The sequence below is a fragment of the Fukomys damarensis genome, unplaced genomic scaffold (genome assembly GCF_012274545.1).
Source record: "Fukomys damarensis isolate Sample0158 unplaced genomic scaffold, DMR_v1.0_HiC HiC_scaffold_16, whole genome shotgun sequence".
In the NCBI taxonomy this organism is placed as follows: Eukaryota; Metazoa; Chordata; class Mammalia; order Rodentia; family Bathyergidae; genus Fukomys; species Fukomys damarensis.
This window is the reverse complement of record NW_022900928.1, coordinates 45,736,673-45,757,681: the sequence shown is the minus strand read 5'-3', so window position 1 is coordinate 45,757,681 and position 21,009 is coordinate 45,736,673. Positions and strand designations below refer to the sequence as shown.

The 21,009-nt window shown below is 35.3% G+C and overlaps 1 protein-coding gene across 1 annotated transcript in view; it reads left to right on the top strand.

Annotated features, from left to right (window-relative positions):
• Positions 1–4,615: 4,615 nt before the first annotated feature.
• Sesn3 (sestrin 3) overlaps positions 4,616–21,009 on the top strand; it is a 35,210-nt gene continuing 18,816 nt past the window's right edge. Inside the window, exons 1-5 of the mRNA XM_010633650.2 lie at positions 4,616–4,681; positions 6,970–7,167; positions 9,187–9,369; positions 12,630–12,866; positions 13,764–13,938. Coding sequence (XP_010631952.1) covers positions 7,060–7,167; positions 9,187–9,369; positions 12,630–12,866; positions 13,764–13,938 — 703 coding nt within the window. The 5' untranslated portion in view covers positions 4,616–4,681; positions 6,970–7,059. The remainder of the gene's footprint in view (positions 4,682–6,969; positions 7,168–9,186; positions 9,370–12,629; positions 12,867–13,763; positions 13,939–21,009) is intronic.

The window sequence follows — 21,009 nt, the reverse complement described above, 5'->3', positions numbered from 1 at the left end:
AGAAAGCATAAAGCAGAATGGTTGTTCCCAAAAGTTGTGGTAAGGGGAAATGGGTTGTTGCTATTCAGTGGATTTAAAGTTTTAGTTATGCAAGATGAAAAAATTACAGACATCAGTGTATGATATAGTGCTTATAGGTAACAGTATACTGCACACTTATTTAAGAAGGTATGTATCTCATGCGGATTTATAGAAAGGGGAGGGGGAGAGAAGGAAGGAAAGGAAAGGAAGAAAAGAAGGCAGGCAGGTGTGATAATTTTTCTGGAGACTATGGTATGAACAGAAAATGAAACAAGCATTCTCTGGCTGGTTTTTTTCCTCTCCTGATTTGGCTCTATCTATGTTTACTCTTGATTTGGTTCAGTGTATTTATGCAATTACAAAAAATGTTTGGTTCTGGGACTGAGTAGGTGTAACCATGAAAGCTAATACCTGGAGAGCAACCATTTACCATTTCAAAAAAGTATAAAAATTCATAATGATTTGACCAAAAATAAAAGTGCAAAGATGCACCTACAGCAACACTGTGCAGTACAACTGCAACAGCAGGTGATGTCAGCAATGTCTGTATAGTAGCATGGCCACATTTGCCTTTTGAGCACCTGAAATGTGGGTAGTGGCTAAAAAACCGTGTTTTTAACTTTAATTTTAATTTAGTCACATGGCTTAGTCTGATGGCAACACATTCATGTTAGACAACACAAACTTATAGACTTCAGAAAAGTTCAATAGTGTATGAACAAAATGGAACCCAGTCTTTAGGCATTTTGGACTTGAAAGAAAAGCTGAGGAAAGGTATGGTTTGACTAGAATTCCAGCTCATGATTTTAAAATAAATCTTTTAGATTTTGTGCTATACTATTTCTTTTGTGTTTTCTCTTACCAAAATCATACCACAATAGAAAGTGACTGGCAAAGATGTTTCTATAATAAAATGAGATTAGAGAATTTATGAGCTGCTTTGATCATTTTTAAATTGTTTTCTTACCTTTATATAAATATGTAAGACAGCCAATTTTGATAATAGTAGGGTCCTCACCAGAAAAGTCATTCCTCACAAAGAAGTAGGAATCAGACTGACCATTTCAAAAGTGACACCATTTAAAAAATACAACTGAGAAAGTATAAATGATGGTATAACTTTAAAATGATGTTACTTTCTTGTGTGTTCATTGAATACACAGTTCCTTTAGGTAGGTCACATGGCCTCTGACCTGCACTCTTACCATCCCAGACTATTACTATAGCTTCCCAACTGGATTCCTCTCAGGCCCCACATGATACATCACTTCCAGAACTGTATTATTAAAAACGCAGACCTGATCCACATCTCTGTTTAAGAACAGTTGCTACAAATTAGCATATAATGAAGGTCTCAAGAGTATTTTTAAATGTTGGTTTTCACTTTTGGAGTTAGGGGTTAGGTAGACATTTTTTCAGCTAATAAAGCAGTAAAACATTTTTGTTAATATATTGGCAGTATGCAACAAGAAATCAAAAAATATGTATTACCTAAACCCCAGTAAATCTGCTTCTGGGAAATCTTCCTAAAGAAGCTATCTTAAATACCACTGTTATGGTTTGTATCTAGATGTACCTCCTCATTCGGTCTTTTCAGAGGTGGCTGGATCTAGGGTGTGTGATGCTGTTTTTAAGGATGTGTGATTATTAAGTCAGTCCATTGATTGGTTTGGCATAGTTCTGGGTGTGGATAATAGGAAGGCCTACTCTGGATGAAGGAAGCACCACCCAAAGGGCAGGATACCTGGAAGGGATGAAAGGGAGAGACAGGCTGCTGCTGCTTTCTTGCTACTTGGCTGCTTTGCTGCCTTCCTGCCTTCTTCCTGCCATGAACTGTTTCTTCTCTGCAATGCCAATCTACCATGCTACCCTGACTTGAAGCCAGCCAACTATGACCTGAAACCTCTACAAACTGTGAGCTATAGTAAATTTTTCCTCTTTTAACTTGGGATTTCAGGTATTTTATCTCAGTGACAAGAAAAGTAAGGCAAGCACAAAACATGCTTCAAATCTATATGCAAAGATGTTTATCACCAGCTGGGTGTGGTGGCACAAACCTGTAATCCCAGCACTCAGAAGGCTGAGGCAGGAGGATCCCTGCCAGCCTGGGCTACACAGTGTGTTCAAAGTCAGCCTGAACTACATAGTAAAACCCTATCTCAAAAAAAAAAAAAAAAAAAAAAAAAAAAAAAACCCAAACAAAAAAAAAAAAAAAAAAAAAAAAAAAAAAAAGTTAGGTGTTCATCACATTGTAACAGTGAAAATTGTACATAAGTGGAAATGACTTAAGTAAATGATAACTGCTAAAATGATGTCTTCCTACATCACTTTGTATATGCATCTGCTCTGGTGTATATTATATGTAGAGTTGTGTGCATTTCTGCTGTTTGCCTATCATATTGCAAAAAAATTATGTTTGCTAACTAAATACATGTTGAAAGAAATGAAATTGTTTCAATTTCTCTTATCAACTGGCTAAAACTAAGAGTTGTTATGTTCACCTAAATGTGGTAGGGCTGGGGATCTAGCTCAGTGGAGCCGCCACCTGCCTTGCAAGCTCAAGAACCTGAATTTGATCCCCAGTACCCCACCAAAAAAATGTGGTAGCCTGTAGATTCCATCTATAATGAAAATGTATTTCATATTGAAAATAATAATCTGTTCTGGGAAATATTTTCATAGTCAAAACAATTTCAAACATTTAATGGTAAATTCGGTTAGTAAATATATCAACTCATAATTTTTAAAACAAATTTTCTCCACAAATGTACAATTCTTCCTCAGAATCAGCTTTTTAAATGGCCTATTTCACTTGAAATGATCACTTGTAATTGTTTTCCATTGAGCTATACGGAGAGAGTTTGAAATTGTATTTTCTATAACTTACAGAGAGAATCAAGGGAGAGAAATCTACTAATCTTTTATTTATTTGTTTGTTTGTTTTGTGGTACCAGGGATAAAACTCAAGACCTTGCACTTGCGAGGCAAGTGTGGTACCACTGAGCTAAATTCTTGGCCCTACTAATCTCTTTTAAATTCTTTTTTCCAGATAAATATGTTGAAATAGGCAAGAAATACGCATATTAGAAATTCTGAGTTAATCCATTTTGCATGAAGTCTTCTATGATCCCCAGTAGATTAAGACCCAGTTGTCATCGCTTTAAAGTATCTAGATAACTGGTTCTTTGTGAAAGTTAAGCAGTTTAAAATTATCATTATGTGTTTATTTCAGTAGAACTCTGAAAATTGATAAAGAGCCTGTGCTAGGCTCATGAAGGTCGGGACCATGTCTGTTTTCCTTACCTTATATCCAGAGTCTGTCATAGACTGATATACTCTTTCTTTCAGATTGCATTACTTTCACATAACTCTTGTACATAGTCCTGAGGGAATCTTACTGTCAGCTGAGTACCTTTAGCTCTGTGTAGGTAGAACTTTTATATCAACTTTTTACTCATAGGCTGCACCTCAACATCTATTTTTACTGATTGGAATATTGGTCTAATCAGCTACACTAAGGAGAAGAGTCATATCAAATACTGCCATTTTTAGATAAGGAACTACATGGGCTATTTTTCTCAGCTTAGCAGTTTCCTCAAGCAGGTTTGGTGGCAAGAGGGTTTGGTTGAGCTTAATGCACCCTTTGCAATAGATATGTGTTCCAATGTTCCTCAGTTTTCCTACTCAGTCTATATAACTTTTGTAAACTATGGCATAGTCCATATTTTATTTTATGGCTGTAGAGGCCTTTTCAGAATGTTAAAATAACTGCTTTTGTTACATAAAATCAAGTGGTCATTTTTTCTGTCTCTTCTCTTGGCTGGGGATTTAAAGTATAAGAGCCTTCCTCTGACTGTCACTGCTGCTAAACATTCCTGTGGGTAGAATTGTGGTACTGTATAACTGTAATGCTCATGGTTTATATATAGTCATGCTTAAATAAAAATGGCAAAATATTTTCAATTTTTAAAATTTAATAGTTTTAAAACAAAATCTAGCACTCAGGCATATCATTTGACAATGATTAATACTAATAGAATAGCAAGTGAAACTATTAGAATTGCTGTACTATATTCTCCATTTCTTAAATTAGTCTCTATCTTACTGTTTTATACTTTTCTCAGAATTTAAGAACCTTTTATTAATATTCTTATTGCTATTTTATTCAAAAAAACCCACAAGTCAGTTCACTGCTTTTGAAAGCTGATGTAATCCTTTTTTCAGTTTAACCTGTCATTTAGCTTTAAAATTAATGTCTAAAAGTACAGTAGTATACTATCAGATATTTTATTATAGAAATTATTGGTTTTCATTCATGTTAAATATGGATAAAAAATTTTGGTGACAGAATATGACTGAGGGAAATGACATTTCCAGGAGCCTGTCCATGCGCCAGCATTGTTAGGAGTTCGTTCCATTATTTCAACCACAAAATGGCCAGTGGCCTTTCTTTAATCTAGGCCCAAAACCTATTCTGCTTTCAAATAATTCTGTTTATTCTCCTTGCTTATTTTAGTATCTTAGCAATAATGTGTATCAGTTTAACTTTTCTTGGAAAGTCATCATTAATGTTTAACTTTGCTTTTAAAAACAGGATAAAAGAATCAGAGTATCTCAACCCTTGACAAGAGGACCAAGTGCCTTTATTCCAGAGAAGGAAGTAAGTTTATCTGTCTGAAAGTACATAAAGTATGATGCCAGCTGGGCACTGTTGTTCATGTCTGAAATCTCAGCACTTTGAGAAATAGGCAGATCCTAAGTAAAATACACCCTGAGCAATTTAGCGACTTAGCATGACCATCTCAAAATAAAAAGGGGTGGGGATAAAACTCAGTGCAATGACCCTGAGCTCATGCTAAATGCAACAAAGGTTATAAATGACACGAGGGAAATGACAATCAAAACAAGATTTGTACCTAATTTGTTGGAATATATTTCTACGAAAAATGACAGCAATGAGCACATCTTCTCAGATTCCTCAAAGAGGATGTGGGCTAAGAAAAGTTTAAGAACAACTGATTGAGAGGTTTTTCTTGCTTCAGTGAGTTATTAATGCCTACTGAATACAGCTATCATATATACATTTACTGCATAGACATCATTTATCTAGGGTTATTCTTCTGTTGTTCTGAAATTAGTAAACAAAGATGTATAGAGTGGCTGTTGTGCCAGGCATTGTCTTAGAAGAGACTAATAGAGTTATAGTAACACTAGGTCATTGATAGTCAGCAGTTCTTTCATCTTAATATCACATTTTTTTTGACTTTCTTATTGAGTGAAAATGCAATGTCACAGTAATGTGAGAGCTCAATGACGGCAGCTTGTCTGGTGGTGGACATGTGTTCAAAAGGCTGCTGTGTAGATGCCCATTTCCCTCATAGTCCAGGGACTTTTCTTACTGGAGTGATTGCCTCATGTATATAAAAGACTTCCTAAAGCACATTTTCACAGTATAAATTTGAAGATGTTCTGGCTTTCAGGATCTATTGCATCATGTGTCTATTAATGTACCTTAGGTATCCAGTTAGACATAAGAAGTTTCTGCTGGAGAAAGCAAATAAAAAATTCTGTCTCTAATTCTATTTAATTTATTTGGATTTTATTATGTTTTAACTGTCATATTGGTCCCTGTAGTTGAAAAAAGGGGGGTAGGAATGGGCAAATGAAGGTACATATGGCTCCATAATGAGGTGAAGTGAAATTGCCTCTCTTTTTTACACCAACATAGTTAATATTTCTTCACAACACTTATACTTTTCAAACATATTTTCTTCAAGATTGAATTTCCCTCAGTCAGTAGTACCTTTTTATAATTTATAATTATTTTTCAGGAAAAAAACCCTCTGAAGTCAGTTCTAAAGAACGAAAGGAGGGAGCTGGGGATTTAGCTCAGCAGTTCGGTGGCCTGCCTTGCAAGCGCAAGGACCCAAGTTCAATCCTTGGTACCAAAAAAAAAAAAAAAGAAGAACAAAAGGAGTTTCTTAATAACAGCATAGATTTTCATCTAGATTTTAAAGTAGACTTTTCTATTAACTAGGTGCATGAGTTTCAATTTAATCTAGGATGTTTATCTCTGAAATAAGAAATATATTTATCTTAAATCCAGAAGTATAATTCTAAAATACAAATGATAGTGAGACAGTAGTAGAATTATATGGTACAAGTCCATCAGCTACCCCAGAACTGAGTCCTTCTGCAACTTGTTAATAGGCTTTTACTACCTTCAGAACCAGTTCTTGGTGTGATGACCAAACTATCAATGTGTATAAAGCTACATATAAATAATTTACTTTTGAGAAAATTCATTTGATCCCCTAGGATGGAGGATATTCATTCTAACATACCTTGTTTTTAGTAATTCATATTATAGGCTCAAAATTAGGAATGATGATATTCTAGTATCCTTATTAATTTTTCAATTAACGCTTTTCTACAAATTATCATATGTTCTAGTGTCCCTACAGAGACTTCAGAAAGCTTTTATAAAATGTTTTATAACAAAAACTAGCAAAAAATGATAATGAAAATATTTGTCTAAAAACAATGTGATTATCTTTACAAACTGATGATATTAAATTATAAATGTATGTAATCAAATGCTGCTGCTTTGCCTAACTGCAAACTGGTGTGACAATGGCCAGGCACGTCAGCTCTGAAAAATCTGCCTAGTATGCTTGATAGAACAGATGGGAGCTTCTTTTCTTCAATTTTATAATTATGTGTTTAATATTTGAAAATCTAACATTTGTTGTTTAATAAATTGTAGTACCAGAGCCAAAAATGAATGGTACTTTTTAAACAATGTCTGTTACTAGTATGAGCAACTGCATAATTTTAGTGTTAATATGAAATAAATATTCATTTGCTTCAGTAGTGGCAAAATTCATGTAAACCAAAGATGTGCACACATCTCAATTGTTACTTTGTTTTATATTTCTCGGTTATAAGGTCGTCCGAGCAAACACAGTGGATGAACGTACAAACTTTCTCGTGGAAGAATACTCCACGTCTGGTCGTCTGGACAATATCACACAGGTTATGAGTTTACACACTCAGTACCTGGAGTCTTTCTTGCGGAGCCAGTTTTACATGTTGCGCATGGATGGTCCCCTTCCTCTACCATACAGGCACTACATCGCGATAATGGTAGGTACTCATTTTCCTATTTTTTCTGTTTTCTTGTAACATCTTCCACTTATTCTTTGTCCCTTCAGAATTGTGTGTGTGTGTGTGTGTGTGTGTGTGTGTGTGTGTGTGTAAACCAGATCTACTTCATTGATTGAAGAATTGAAGCCTGTGGCCTTTTTTAATGCCAAATCCCTTGAACATATTTGGAGTACTTTAAACACCTTAACTTTGCTGAATGTTTCTCATTTGATTTCCAGTAAAATAATTTTCTATATTTAATCTATCATGATTAAAGATATTTATAGGGCCTAAAGCAATATCCCACAAGTTGTCTTTGTTCTTGATGTCTTTTTATTATTAATAAAAATGCAAGTTGTTTGTGCCATTTTCCTTAGCTATCATAGGAAGATAATCACTAGTTTGACTAAATAAGAGGAAAATATCGGTCAGCACTCATGGAGACTCTGTATAAGAGAAGAATTCTTAAGTGAATTGTAATACTACTAAGTATAGATTTTATTACAAACTGACTAACTGGTTATGCTACTGACAGGTGATAGGGGTGAGAATTACAAATTGTAATGATAGGCAGAGAAGAGAAAGAAACAGTGCTAAAGTTGGACTGGTAAGAGAGAAAAGAGTAAGAGTGTGATGAAAGCAGTGCATATTCAGAGAGGCTAGGAGTGCAGGTGGGCTGGCAGGACATCAGAGCCAGCCAGGATCTAGCAGATTATTTTCTATTTATATTCTCACTGAACTTTTATAAAACAACAGCAAAAAGCAGCGTTTTGTTTAATCAAATGGTGAATTTAACTAAGACTATACTTTTAGCATAAAGTTTTAATGATAGTTATGCTAAAAGTGGATTTAGAATGCTTTTATAAACTAAAAGAAAGCCAAGATATAGAGAATAGAAAAGATAAAATAATTTTGTTTTACTGAAAAGCAGCCATAGAAACAAAAGAAGTCAAAAGTCGTCTTTGTGTGGATTCACTATATTGTCTGCGTCGAGGCTGATTCTGTGTAGTAGGCTTCCGTGCCATCAGGGTAGGATAATGAGGATATATATGATTAATATCAGTCATCTTAAAGGAGTTAAGAGAAGTGCACAAATTAACATGAATTATAAATTGTCAGAATACAAGTTAATGAGGTGTTACTGTGTTTTATATAGAATACAGTATACATTTTTTGTAATGAAATGAGTATGTGTTTCCTTAAAACACTTAGAAAGTGGGCTCTAGATTAATCTATAACAGTTTGTGAATGAAGCAGTGATTGCCTTTATGTGACAGTTACTTGGTTTTACATACCAGCTTCCTGTAGTAATTCAAGAATTATTGAAACAGTATGATGAACATTTTTTTCCCATAAATCCGTTGGTACATTTTAGGAATACATTATGATCACACTCATCCCTGGGAGTTTGTACCCGTACGTGATATATTTTGGTTCTTGTTTTTGCCCATTCCTTTCCCTCCCTTCCCCTTCTTCACCCTTCCCTATTTACAAAAGCTTTGTTTCCATTTTTCCCTTCTATTCTCATATTTTTTCTTTCCCCCACCCACCTCCCTACTTCCCCTTCCCCTTTGAACCTTTTCTTCCTCTTTCACATTATTTATTATATATTTTGGTCCTCATTTACACTTTCAGTTTCTCACAGCAGAGGAACAGTTCAGTATTTACACATTTATGTCCTACTTATCTCACTTAAGAGTATGGCCTCAATGTGCATGATGAACATTTTTGAAGGAGGATGATTCTATAAGAAAAGAGTGATTGATTATAAAAATTATTGCCAGATGTTATCATGTACAATTATTCCAGCTTCTCAGGAGGCTGAGGCAGGATGCTAGCAAATTTGAGACCAGCCTGGGCTACACAGCAAATTCAGGACCAGCCAGGGCTATGTATAGCAAGACACTGTGTCAAACAAATGAATAAGCAATTGACTCCATCCATTATTTGTTTACAGATAATGGAGTGAGATTCTACCATGATTACTTTATTAATAAATTCATTTTCTCTGTGTTTTAGGCTGCCGCTAGACATCAGTGTTCTTACTTAATAAACATGCATGTGGATGAATTTTTAAAGACTGGAGGTATTGCTGAATGGTTGAATGGTTTGGAGTATGTACCACAAAGACTGAAAAATCTTAATGAAATAAATAAGCTGCTAGCACACCGACCCTGGCTAATCACAAAAGAGCACATTCAGGTACTGTTTCTTTGAAGTAAAAAGGAAATATGTTAGTGTTTCTGAGTTAAGTATTTTCTTAAGACTTAATTTTAAACACTTGCATATTAGAAACTTGAAAAATAGAAAATATCAATATGTATAACAAAGATTAATTTAGAAAGTCACTGGATTTAAGTACAAATACCTTTCTTACATAATCACTAATCAGCTTGTATTACCAATTTGATGAGTAGCTGTGAGAAAAGTTACTATTTTGAAACAGCAGGTAGAACAAAGAAATTACACTAACATCAGTAAGACACCTGGCTTGTAGTCTCTGTTCTAAATTTGTGCTTTTAACTTCTACAGGACTCACTTTCCCCCTTTGTGAAGTGAGGGATCTAGATTGAATGAGTTTTAATATTCAAAAAGTGATTTTGCAAATAAAAAATGTTTGTTAGCTAATGTGTGAATGCTTAAATACTGTTAGAAACTAGAACTTAGATGAGAAGGAGCCTGTGACTAAGAACTCTTGCATTTCAAAAGGTGTTTCCATCAAAGGCCTACAGGGGGAAGTCATCATATAGTTTGCTTAGTACAGTGGACTTTTGACTTACGAACTCAATTCATTCACAGGGGCTGGTTGTAACTCAAGCTGCTTGTAAGTTGAGACTATTTTTCCTATAAGAAATAATGGAAATACCTATAATGCATTCCAAGCCTCTAAAAAAGGGTTATGTGTTTTACCAGAAACACCAATAATTTTCCTAATGTACCCACCAAAAAGTTATAAAATGTGCCTAGTTTACCAGAAACAGCAATTTCATACTGTACTCACCATTTGAGTTGACATCACTGGCTTGCAGGAAGGGAGGAGGAAATGGAAGGTGGTTATTGTTTGGAAGGACAGTCCCCTTGAATAAGAACATCAGGAATCTGACTCTCCGGTGGCCTTTCTCTCCTTGGGAGAGTATGTAGCCCACTAGGACCTGCTTCTGGCTCACCAGGTCTCAACCTTTTCAGAACTAAAAACTGGTCTAAAACTGTCTGCCTTTTCTTTAACACTGTTCTGCGTTATGTCATTGTCATTGTCATTAAGCAAGTGAATGCAGCAATTGGCCTTTTCTCTGTCTGGGTGGGTCTTCCCTACAAATACTTGTAGCTCTGTCCATTTTTTCAGGATGTCCTTTATTTCAGAACTTTGCCTCACTGATTGTTGATACCCCCTCCCCTTCCTCAGCTGCCATTCTCTGTTGCTCAGCCAGAAGTTGCTAAAGTTCCTCTGTAGACAGTTCCTCTGCGTGCTCCTCCACCAGTTCCTCAGCATCACCATAATCTACCGCCAAGCCTGTGGACTGTGCTGTGGCAACAGTGTTATCAACCACAGGGTTAATTGACGGCTCAGGCTCCTCTATACAGCCCTCAAAGTCGCTCTCCTGTTTAATTTTGGGCCACACTTTTTTCCAGGCAGATCTCGGTGTCCTCAGAAAGACATTGGTCCAGAACTTCTCAATTAACTTCACAAAGGAATGTAATGTTCCTTCCAGGATTCTTTAAAGGTTAAATCTGTATCTGAGACCATCTGGAAGCACAAGTGGCTGGCATTTGGGTCATAACTCGATTGTTCATAAATTAAAACTAAAATTCTGGTCATAACCCAAGTTGTTCCTATTTCTATGCTTGGCACATGGTAACTATTCAATGCATAGGAGCTATCATTTAAATTACTTATCACTAAATGCCTTACTTACTTAAAAATCTTTATATCTAATGTATAGAAATGCCTTTTTTAATCTTATGGACATTTTTATTTTTTGGCCAGTTATTTAACCAAATATAGCTGATGTCAATCAGTATACTCTTAGATTTTGATGGTCTGTCTGGAAATCTGTGATGCACAATACTGTTCTAAGGCTTATGTTCTGGTTTTATATTATATTTTATTACTTTGTTCCAGATACTCTGGTGGGCTAACAGGATAAAGATCTTGCCCTTGGATGTGCTTGGAGACTAAGGGCCAAGAGGCAGGGGGTAATGAAAATAATTATATCATAGGAGTGTATGAATAAAGAGAATAGGATTACAAGGCTTCTTAGAAGAAGTAACATTTAAGCTAGGTCTTGAAGAATAAGAAATTTTCAAATAGAGTAGGGCATTTCCTAGAAGAGTGTAATTTATTGTAGTAAATAAGCAAAACAAAAACTGAGAAGCAATTTGATGACTAGCATGGGAATGGATAAATATTTGTGTATATCCACTGATGTACAATACAAGCTTATGCGTAAAAAAACAAAATGACTGGATGCTTATGAAAAGTCGATATGTCAAAATAACAAATTTGAAAAGCAGAAAAATAGATGTATATGATTATAATTATATAATAATTATAACCATTTAAAATGTAAAAGTTTTACTAGTGTGATGGAATTTAAATGAGTTTTCACCTTTTCCTTGAGTTTTTGACAGTATACTTAATTATCTTCTGGGTGTGTATGTGCATGTATATTGTGGAAAAATAAAAAGTAAAGCAAAAGAAAGTAGTTGTGTTTTTAACACAGCAGTTGAACCCAATGAAAGGGAAAGAGGAAAAGGAGACCCCACCCACCCACATACCTGTCAAAAGAAACAGAAAACATGCAAGCAAGTGAGCACATGAAAGAATCCTGGGTAGATTTATTGAGAGAATTCACCCTTAGAGAAAATGGAGGAAAAGAACTCCTATTAGTGATGGTTTCACATATTATTAATTGCATGATTCATCTGAAGGACTGAGTAAAATAACATGGAAAGTACTTTGAAATGTTTTAAATTCTTATTCAAATGCAAGGTAGTATTCTATTTTTTTTGTCTTCTCTGGCAGTGTCTATTAGAAGATTTCTAATGGATACCTAAACACTGACTTAGTAAATTGCCTCTTCATATGATTTTGTGGAACATAATTTCCAAAGCACCTTAGAATCAGTGGCTTTGCTAGAAAGTGTTTTAAGTCCTTTCTAGCTTTAGTGTTATTTTGTGAAGTATCATTAAAATAGCATAAAGTTATAAAACTTCTTTGAAAACAGAAGAGCCATGTATAATAAGGGATTTGGAAGAAGCCACTACATAATTTTATTTTAGTTTTGATAGTTTTAATGTAATATTATTTGACCAAAACTGCATCTTTAGTATGTGAAACATTGTTAAAGAATTTAATTACTATAAATTTATGTGTGAAATTTACTAGATTGTTCATTCTTCTCAAACCTACTTTGTAGCATTCTGTGGTTTTATATAAACTCCCATTTGCTTTCTCATTTCAGAAACTTGTCAAAACTGGAGAAAATAATTGGTCTCTGCCTGAACTAGTACATGCTGTGGTCCTACTGGCGCATTATCATGCTTTGGCAAGTTTTGTTTTTGGTAGTGGAATTAATCCAGAAAGAGATCCAGAAATCTCCAATGGATTCAGGATAATATCAGTAAACAATTTCTGCGTTTGTGATCTTGCTAATGACAACAACATAGAAAATGCATCCCTTACAGGCAACAACTTTGGGGTTGGTTTTCATAACTTTTATTATATTTCCTTAAACTTCTTAATGTAGAGAGAATTTATTTTCCTAGATAGGATATTATACACTTGAAATATTTTACATAATTTTTATTACTGTAAAAACTTAACCTGTATCTATAGTTCTGATTTGTCTTAGAGAGGCTTTTAAAGCAAATAGGTATTATTACAAATCATAGAAACTACAAGTTGATGCCTTTTAATGTTGAACATTTTGTACAGCAAATCTCAATATATCTGTGTCTCTAAGATGCTTGAACAACTAATGGAAAGTATATCTTAAGAGGGCAGAAAGTAGAAAATATGAAGCTGTATAATTTTTTAGTAAATTATAATTTAATATATGGCAGGTGTTAGAATTCTAGATTTAAGATCTAGCAATCTACTTACCTATTTATGTACTTATAAACCTTTTCTCTTTGGAGTTAGTAAAAATCTCACTTAAGTTTTTTTTTAAAGCTTTATTGAAATAATTCACATGTCCAACTTACCTATTACAAAGTGTACAATTCAGTCACTCTTAGTATGATCACAGAGCTATGACCACAATAAATTTGAGAGCATTATATTGTGTAAAAAAGAAACTACAGCAAATTAATAGTCACATCCCACTTCAGTCTCCCACCCCATTACTCCCCAACCGTTGGTCCCTAAAATTCACCTACCTACTTTCTGCCTCACATATTTTTCTATTCTAGCCACATTTTTTAAAAAAGTTTTTTATCTAATTCTAATGATATATCATTTGACCAACATGTCACTGAGAATCTCAGTTACTGTGCACTCATCGTTGTACATAATAAGGTAACGTTGGGAGACAGTGGTGTTTATTGAATCAATTTTTAGTATTACTAACCCCCAACATTATCGTATGTGATTCCAGATTGTGGATTCTCTAAGTGAGCTGGAAGCCTTAATGGAAAGGATGAAGAGGCTTCAAGAAGAAAGAGAAGATGAAGAAGCATCTCAGGAAGAAATGACCACTCGTTTTGAAAAGGAGAAAAAAGAAAGTCTTTTTGTAGTCTCTGGAGATACTTTTCATTCATTTCCTCATTCAGGTATCTTTCTTGTTTAGTTGTTCATAGAACCCTAAGAGAACAATATTTAGTATTTTCCATCTGAATGTATAAAAATGATTCTGCTACCATCCTCCTTATATTCAGTGCTCATCCTTTGCCTTACCTAATGCCACTGGCTTTTCCTCTTGAACTGGTGCTTTTTTGACTATAAGGTCATGCATCATTGAACAATGAAGATGTGTTCTGGTAAATGCATTTGTGAACAATATAGAGTGCACTTACACAAACCTAAATGGTATAGGTTAGTCACTTAATGTGGCTTCATAATGCAAATGAGAGCCACAGTAGGCACCTGAGCTGTATGAGGCTGATGTCACACAGCATGGCAGCATAATCTTTTATTTAATAAATAAAAGGCATACATTGAAAAATAACAAAAAGCATAGTAAATACATAAACCAATACTGTCATCTATTATCCTTGTCAAGTGTTATGTATATACATAATTGTATGTGACTTCCAGGACAGTAGGTTTATACCACATCATAAATATGTTAGTAATGCATTGCATTCAGGTACATTTGAGGCAAACTTCTAGGCTTGTTGTCCATCCTTTATCATAGATTAAAATTTTATCTAAGGCTGATCAATTGCTTATAAAATTAGATAATATTTAATTCATCCTATTTTGTGATTTATCAAAATGATAAGTGAAATCTTGTTTCTGTAGATCAAGGTCTTTATAATCTTTGCCCTTTTAGAAGATGGGGTATGTGGGAAGGATTAGCCTTACACACATTAGCGGCTTTTCCAGATTAATTCTAAAATTATACAGCACTTGCATTTTCTTTCCTTTGGAATTTTATAAAAATATATTATTTAGGTTATTTTCTTAAAGGAATTCATTCTGTATTAAAAGCTATGATTCCTTTCTCCAATCTTAAAAATAAAGTTTTCTAATACTCAGAGACTTTGAAATAGAAAGGAACCTTTTTAACTACAACTATAAAGTGAACACCACATTATAAATGTTACTAAAATAGCATAAATTTAATGAACGTCATGCACTGTTTCTTTTTCAAATAGAAATTACTATCTTAAATCTATGCTAGTAATCTCTCAAATTGTGAAAATTACTTTGACTATATAAACAGCATTGATCAGTAGTTCTCAGAAGTTTTAAAAAAAGAACAAAAACCTCCTTTTATAATTTATGTTGATCATCTTTATTTTTTTTTCCTCATTCAGTTTATTGGTACATTTTAGGTATACAGTACAGTTACATTCATTATTGGGATCTTGTACCTTTACATGACAGGTCTTGGTTCTCATTTTTTCCCTTTGTCCCTGCCCTCCCTTCACCCCCTCCTCCCTCTACAAATGCTTCATTTCCTTTTTTTCGTTTTCTAGTATTTTTTTCTTTTCCCTTATTACCTTTCCCCTACCCTTCCCACTTTCCCTACACCTTTAGCCCTTTTCTTCCTATTTCACATTGTCAGTTATCTCATTATGATCTTACGTACTATTACAGTTTTTCACACCAGAGAAACTATTTGGTATTTGCACATGTGTGACTTATTTCACTTAGAAGTATATCCTCAATATGTATCCAATTTCCTATGAATGAATCTAATTTCTAATTCTTTATGGCTGAGTAGTATTCCATTTTATAGAAAAAACACATCTTCTTTATCCAGTTTCCAACTGATAGGCAAATGCGCAGTTTCCAGGTTTTAGCTATTACAAACTGTGCCGCTATAAACATAGGTGAGCTAAGAGTTTATTGATTTTATTTATTCTTTCAAAAAACCAACTCTCTGATTCATTTATTTTTTGTATTGTTTTCTTAGTTTCCGTTGCATTGATTTCTGCTCTAATCTTTATAATTTCCTCTCTTGTTCGAGATTTGGGTTTTTCTTGCTCTTGTTTTTCTAGTAATCTAAGATTCATCATGAGGTTTTTTATTTGAGCTCACTCTGTTTTCCTAGTGCGGGCATTCAGTGCTATGAATTTTCCACGTAGAACTGCTTTGTGTCCCATAGATTCCTGTATGTTGTATTGGCATTTTTGTTTATTTGTAAAAACTGTCTGCTTTCTTCTTTAATTTCCTCTGTGATCCATTGATAATTCAGGAGAGTGTTGTTCAATTTCCTTGTGTTTGTGAAGTTCCTGCGGTTTCTTATGCTGTGATCTCCAGCTTGATTTGCACTATGATCTGATAATATATAGGGACGTACTATTACAGTTTTTCACACCAGAGAAACTATTTGGTATTTGCACATGTGTGACTTATTTCACTTAGAAGTATATCCTCAATATGTATCCAATTTCCTATGAATGAATCTAATTTCTAATTCTTTATGGCTGAGTAGTATTCCATTTTATAGAAAAAACACATCTTCTTTATCCAGTTTCCAACTGATAGGCAAATGCGCAGTTTCCAGGTTTTAGCTATTACAAACTGTGCCGCTATAAACATAGGTGAGCTAAGAGTTTATTGATTTTATTTATTCTTTCAAAAAACCAACTCTCTGATTCATTTATTTTTTGTATTGTTTTCTTAGTTTCCGTTGCATTGATTTCTGCTCTAATCTTTATAATTTCCTCTCTTGTTCGAGATTTGGGTTTTTCTTGCTCTTGTTTTTCTAGTAATCTAAGATTCATCATGAGGTTTTTTATTTGAGCTCACTCTGTTTTCCTAGTGCGGGCATTCAGTGCTATGAATTTTCCACGTAGAACTGCTTTGTGTCCCATAGATTCCTGTATGTTGTATTGGCATTTTTGTTTATTTGTAAAAACTGTCTGCTTTCTTCTTTAATTTCCTCTGTGATCCATTGATAATTCAGGAGAGTGTTGTTCAATTTCCTTGTGTTTGTGAAGTTCCTGCGGTTTCTTATGCTGTGATCTCCAGCTTGATTTGCACTATGATCTGATAATATATAGGGGATAACTTTGATTCTTTTGCATTTATTCAGACCTGTTCTGTGAGCTAGTATGTGTTCTATCTTATAGAATGACCCATGTGCAGCTGAAAAGAATGTATATTCTGATTTTGTGGGGTGGAAGACTCTATAGATGTCTATTAAGTCCATGCATTCAAAAGCTTGGTTGAGTTCTAGTATTTCGTTGTTGATTTTCTGCCTAGATGATCTGTCTATTTGTGATAGTGGGGTATTTAGATCCCCCACTACAATTGTATTAGTGCTTATTTGGTTTTTCATGTTACTTAATATTTGTTTTATATAGTTGGGCGCATTAATATTTGGTGCATATATGTTTATGATTGTCATCTCTTCCTCTTGAATTGTTCTTTTTACAAGGATGTAGTGGGCTTCTTTGTCTCTTAATCAGTTTTGGTTTGAAATTTACTTTGTGTGTGAATAAGATTGCTATCCCTGCTTTTTTCTGGGCTCCTATGGCATGCAGAATTGTTTTCCATCCTTTCACTTTCAGTCTATGGGCTTCTTTTTGTACTAGGTGTGTTTCTTGTATACAACATATTATTGGATTTTGCTTCTTAATCCATTGTGCGAGTCTATTTCTCTTCATTGGTGAATTGAGGCCATTGACACTGATGGTTATAACTGATATTACTGACTTATTATTGTCATGTTATTGTCCTTTTGTTAACTTTTTGATTTTTGCCCTCTCCTTTTAGTTTCTTGCCTTGCCTTCTGGATTTGCTCTGTTGGGCCTTATGGTGTTGTGACCTTCATTGTCTTTTTCTAGGATATTGTTTAGTTTGGTGTTTATGAAGTTTCTCAGGTGTTCTTTGTCATGGAAGTGTCTTATTTCCCCATCCATTTTGAAAGAGAGTTTTGCAGGATACATCAGTCTAGGTTGGAGGTTGTTTTCTTTTAGGACTTGAAATACCTCACTCCAGGCTCTCCTTGACCTGAGGGTTTGTGTTGAAAAGTCTGCTGTGATTCTGATGGGCTTTCCTTTGTATGTGATTTGTTTCTTTTCTCTTACTGCATGTAGTATTTTCTTCTTCTATTGGTTTCTGGGATCTTGATTATTATATGTCTAGGTGTAGATTTTTTTGTGGTGGCTAGTTGGAGTCCTATCCTATATGCCCACTTATCTGTATATCTAATTATTTCCTCCTGTTTGGGAAGTTTTCTGTCATTAATTCTGTGAACAGTTTTTTTAAGTCATTTGTGTTTTCTCCTGCTACTTCATGGATTCCTATCAGTCTTATGTTATTCTTCTCTGCATCATCTAGGAGTTGTTGGATTGATTTCTCGTGATCCCTTACTGTTTTTAAGAAACCTCTCTTTTCACGGTCACTGACTGCAATCCTATCTTCTATATCTGAGATTCTGTCTTTGCAATCTTTTATTCTGTTATGTACACTTTCAATAGAGTTTTTAATCTCCTGGATATCTGTTTGAATCTGTTTTATGGATTCCATTTCTTTCCTATGTTGGGCATTCATTGTTTCCATTTCTTTCTTATGCTGGGCCTTCATGGCTTCTATCATGGTCCTGAGCTCATCTTTTTTTTTCTCAGTTTCTGTTCTAGAGTCTCGAATCATGACTTCCATTTTGCTCACCATCTCTATGGTTATCTGGGAAATTATTTCTGTTTTGAATTTTTCTAGAGCCTGATTTATCTGTTTTGTTACTTCCTGTGCTGTGGGTTCAGGGTGTCCTGCTGGTTCACTATCAGACTTTTCATCCTCATTTTCCCAACTGTTTGCCATTGGTGAACTGAAAGTCTGTCTTTGTGCCTTGGTTAAGTGTTTTCTAATTTTTATTTTTGTTGTTGAGTTGACCTTGGTTTAATTTCTGGGTTATTACTTAAATCTTCCTGATATATTTGTGCTTTAGCCTTTGAGTCTCTAATGACTCATAGACCTTCTCATTTTCAGAATATCTGAGAAAACAACTCATTAAATCAATCACAATCCTTTATCCCAGTTAATACAATCAGCAACACAACAGGATCAAGCACAATTTGCAAATTGACCACTTGTGATAGTCATTAATCTATCACCTTTAAACCGTGTGAATTAAATTAAAATCAAGAAGCAGCCCAAAATATGTTTGCAATGAATACACTTTTTTTTTTTTTTTTTTTTGCTTTTTTTGAGACAGGGTCTCACTATGTAGTTGAGACTGACCTGGTACTCACTATGTAGTCCAGGCTGGTCTCGAACTCATAGCAATCCTCTTGCCTCAGCCTCCCATGTGCTGGGATTACAGGCGTGAGCCACCACACCCTGCCAGTACACTTTTCAATATATCATCTTTACCATTTAGGAAGGAGTCTTAGACAGAGTTAGGATGAGACGAGTGGATAAGTGAAAGAATTGGAGAAGGTTTCAAGTGAAGCCAGAGGACATAGAATGACCATATAATCTTTAGGAAACTATTAAATTCAAAAGGGATAGACAGAGTGCAAGAATAAGGACAAGAATATATCCCCTTAATGGTAATAGGGGCTCACTTTCCCTTGAAACTATTGACCCATGAGTGAAGTAAAATGACAGAAGAAAAGAACATAAAGAAAAAAGAAAAAATGATAACAGAAATCTGAGGGCAGGATCAGTAACAGAAAGGGAGATGAGGGATATTATGGTGGAGCAAGGGACTGAGTAGGAGAAAGAGGACAGAAAAAAGAAAGAATTTGCAGAGTGGAATAAGGAAAAGAAAGAAAAAAAATGCATTTGAAGGGCCTCTTTCAGACTGTATCTCTGCTGTCATAATATACAACGTTGGCAGCCATGTGCAGAACCAAGTCCACTGATCTCAGCTAGCCAATGGCATATCCCCACAACTCAGACTGACCTCAGGCCACAAGGCCCAGATTGAGTTTTCCCGTCCTCCTGCACGGTTGAACTCCACACAGTTCTACAGGTTTCCCCCGCCCTTTCTTTAAAGATATCCAAAGTTGGGAGCTCAGAAAAATACCCTTTATGACCACCAATGCCTCTGCAGAGTGGGTCCAAGGACTGGCACAATCAGGAGGTCAGGGAGGGTGTTTCAGGGGCACCCATGTGGCTACCTTCCTCGCTGGGGCTGGTGGCGGAGCAGGCAGGGGAGGGCACGGCTCGATCATTTTCTTTAATAAAATATTTTATCTACACAGTTGGGTAACTTTTAATTTACTTCATCCATGAAGGCTACTATCACTACAAGTCAGATTTATACTCAAATGGGGAATCCCAAATAAAGATACTTGATATTTTAGTTATTGGTTTAGTACTCCTTCTACAAACATTTATTGAGTACCCCAGATAGCCTTAGCAGTGTCGTAGGTATTAAGGTCTTAAGGCTAAATAAGGTGTGATTCCTGACTTCATGGCATTCTTATTTCTGATAAGAGAGAAATAAATAACAGAAACATCTTAGGGAGTGTGTAAAAGCATAGTGGGATAAGAAAGCAGGATGCTGTGTAAAGGACCAAATTGTTTTGTGTCCTTAGGACATAAATCATGCGTTAAGTGGTATAAAGAGGAAGTTGGTTAGGGAGATGAAAGTCTTGTTGCAATGACCATCCAAATATTAAGAAACATGTCCCCTGTAATATGTTGGACATTTTGACTTGGGGTGTCTGTAAAATGTCCAATCTAAAGATAACTAGTGCAGTGCTTCCCAAACTTACTGTGCTTGTGAGTCACATAGGAATCTTGTTGAGATGCAGATCCTGTGAATCAGTGTGGGAAGGCCTGGGAGGCTATGTTGCTTTCAAGTCTCCAAATGATGCCCGTGCCACCAGTCTGCTTGAATTTGCTAAGGCATAGCAGTCAGGAGACCAGAAAAGTGTTTTAGGATTAATGTAAAGTTTTGGAACATATAACTGGGAGTTATAAAGAGTTGATGATTATAAAAATCCAGAGAAACAAGTAGAGGTTGAAGGTAAATAGTGATCCGAGGATGAACCTTCTGATGAACCAATACTTAAAAATGTAAACATTTTGAGTTCGATCGGTAGCGGGAGCAGAGAGCGGACCCCAGAGAGCCCTGAGCAGCCCCACTGCCGCCGCCGGCCTAGTTACCATCACACCCCGGGAGGAGCTGCAGCTGCCGGAGCCGGCCCCAGTCACCATCACCGCAACCATGAGCAGCGAGGCCGAGACCCAGCAGCCGCACGCCGCCCCCGCCC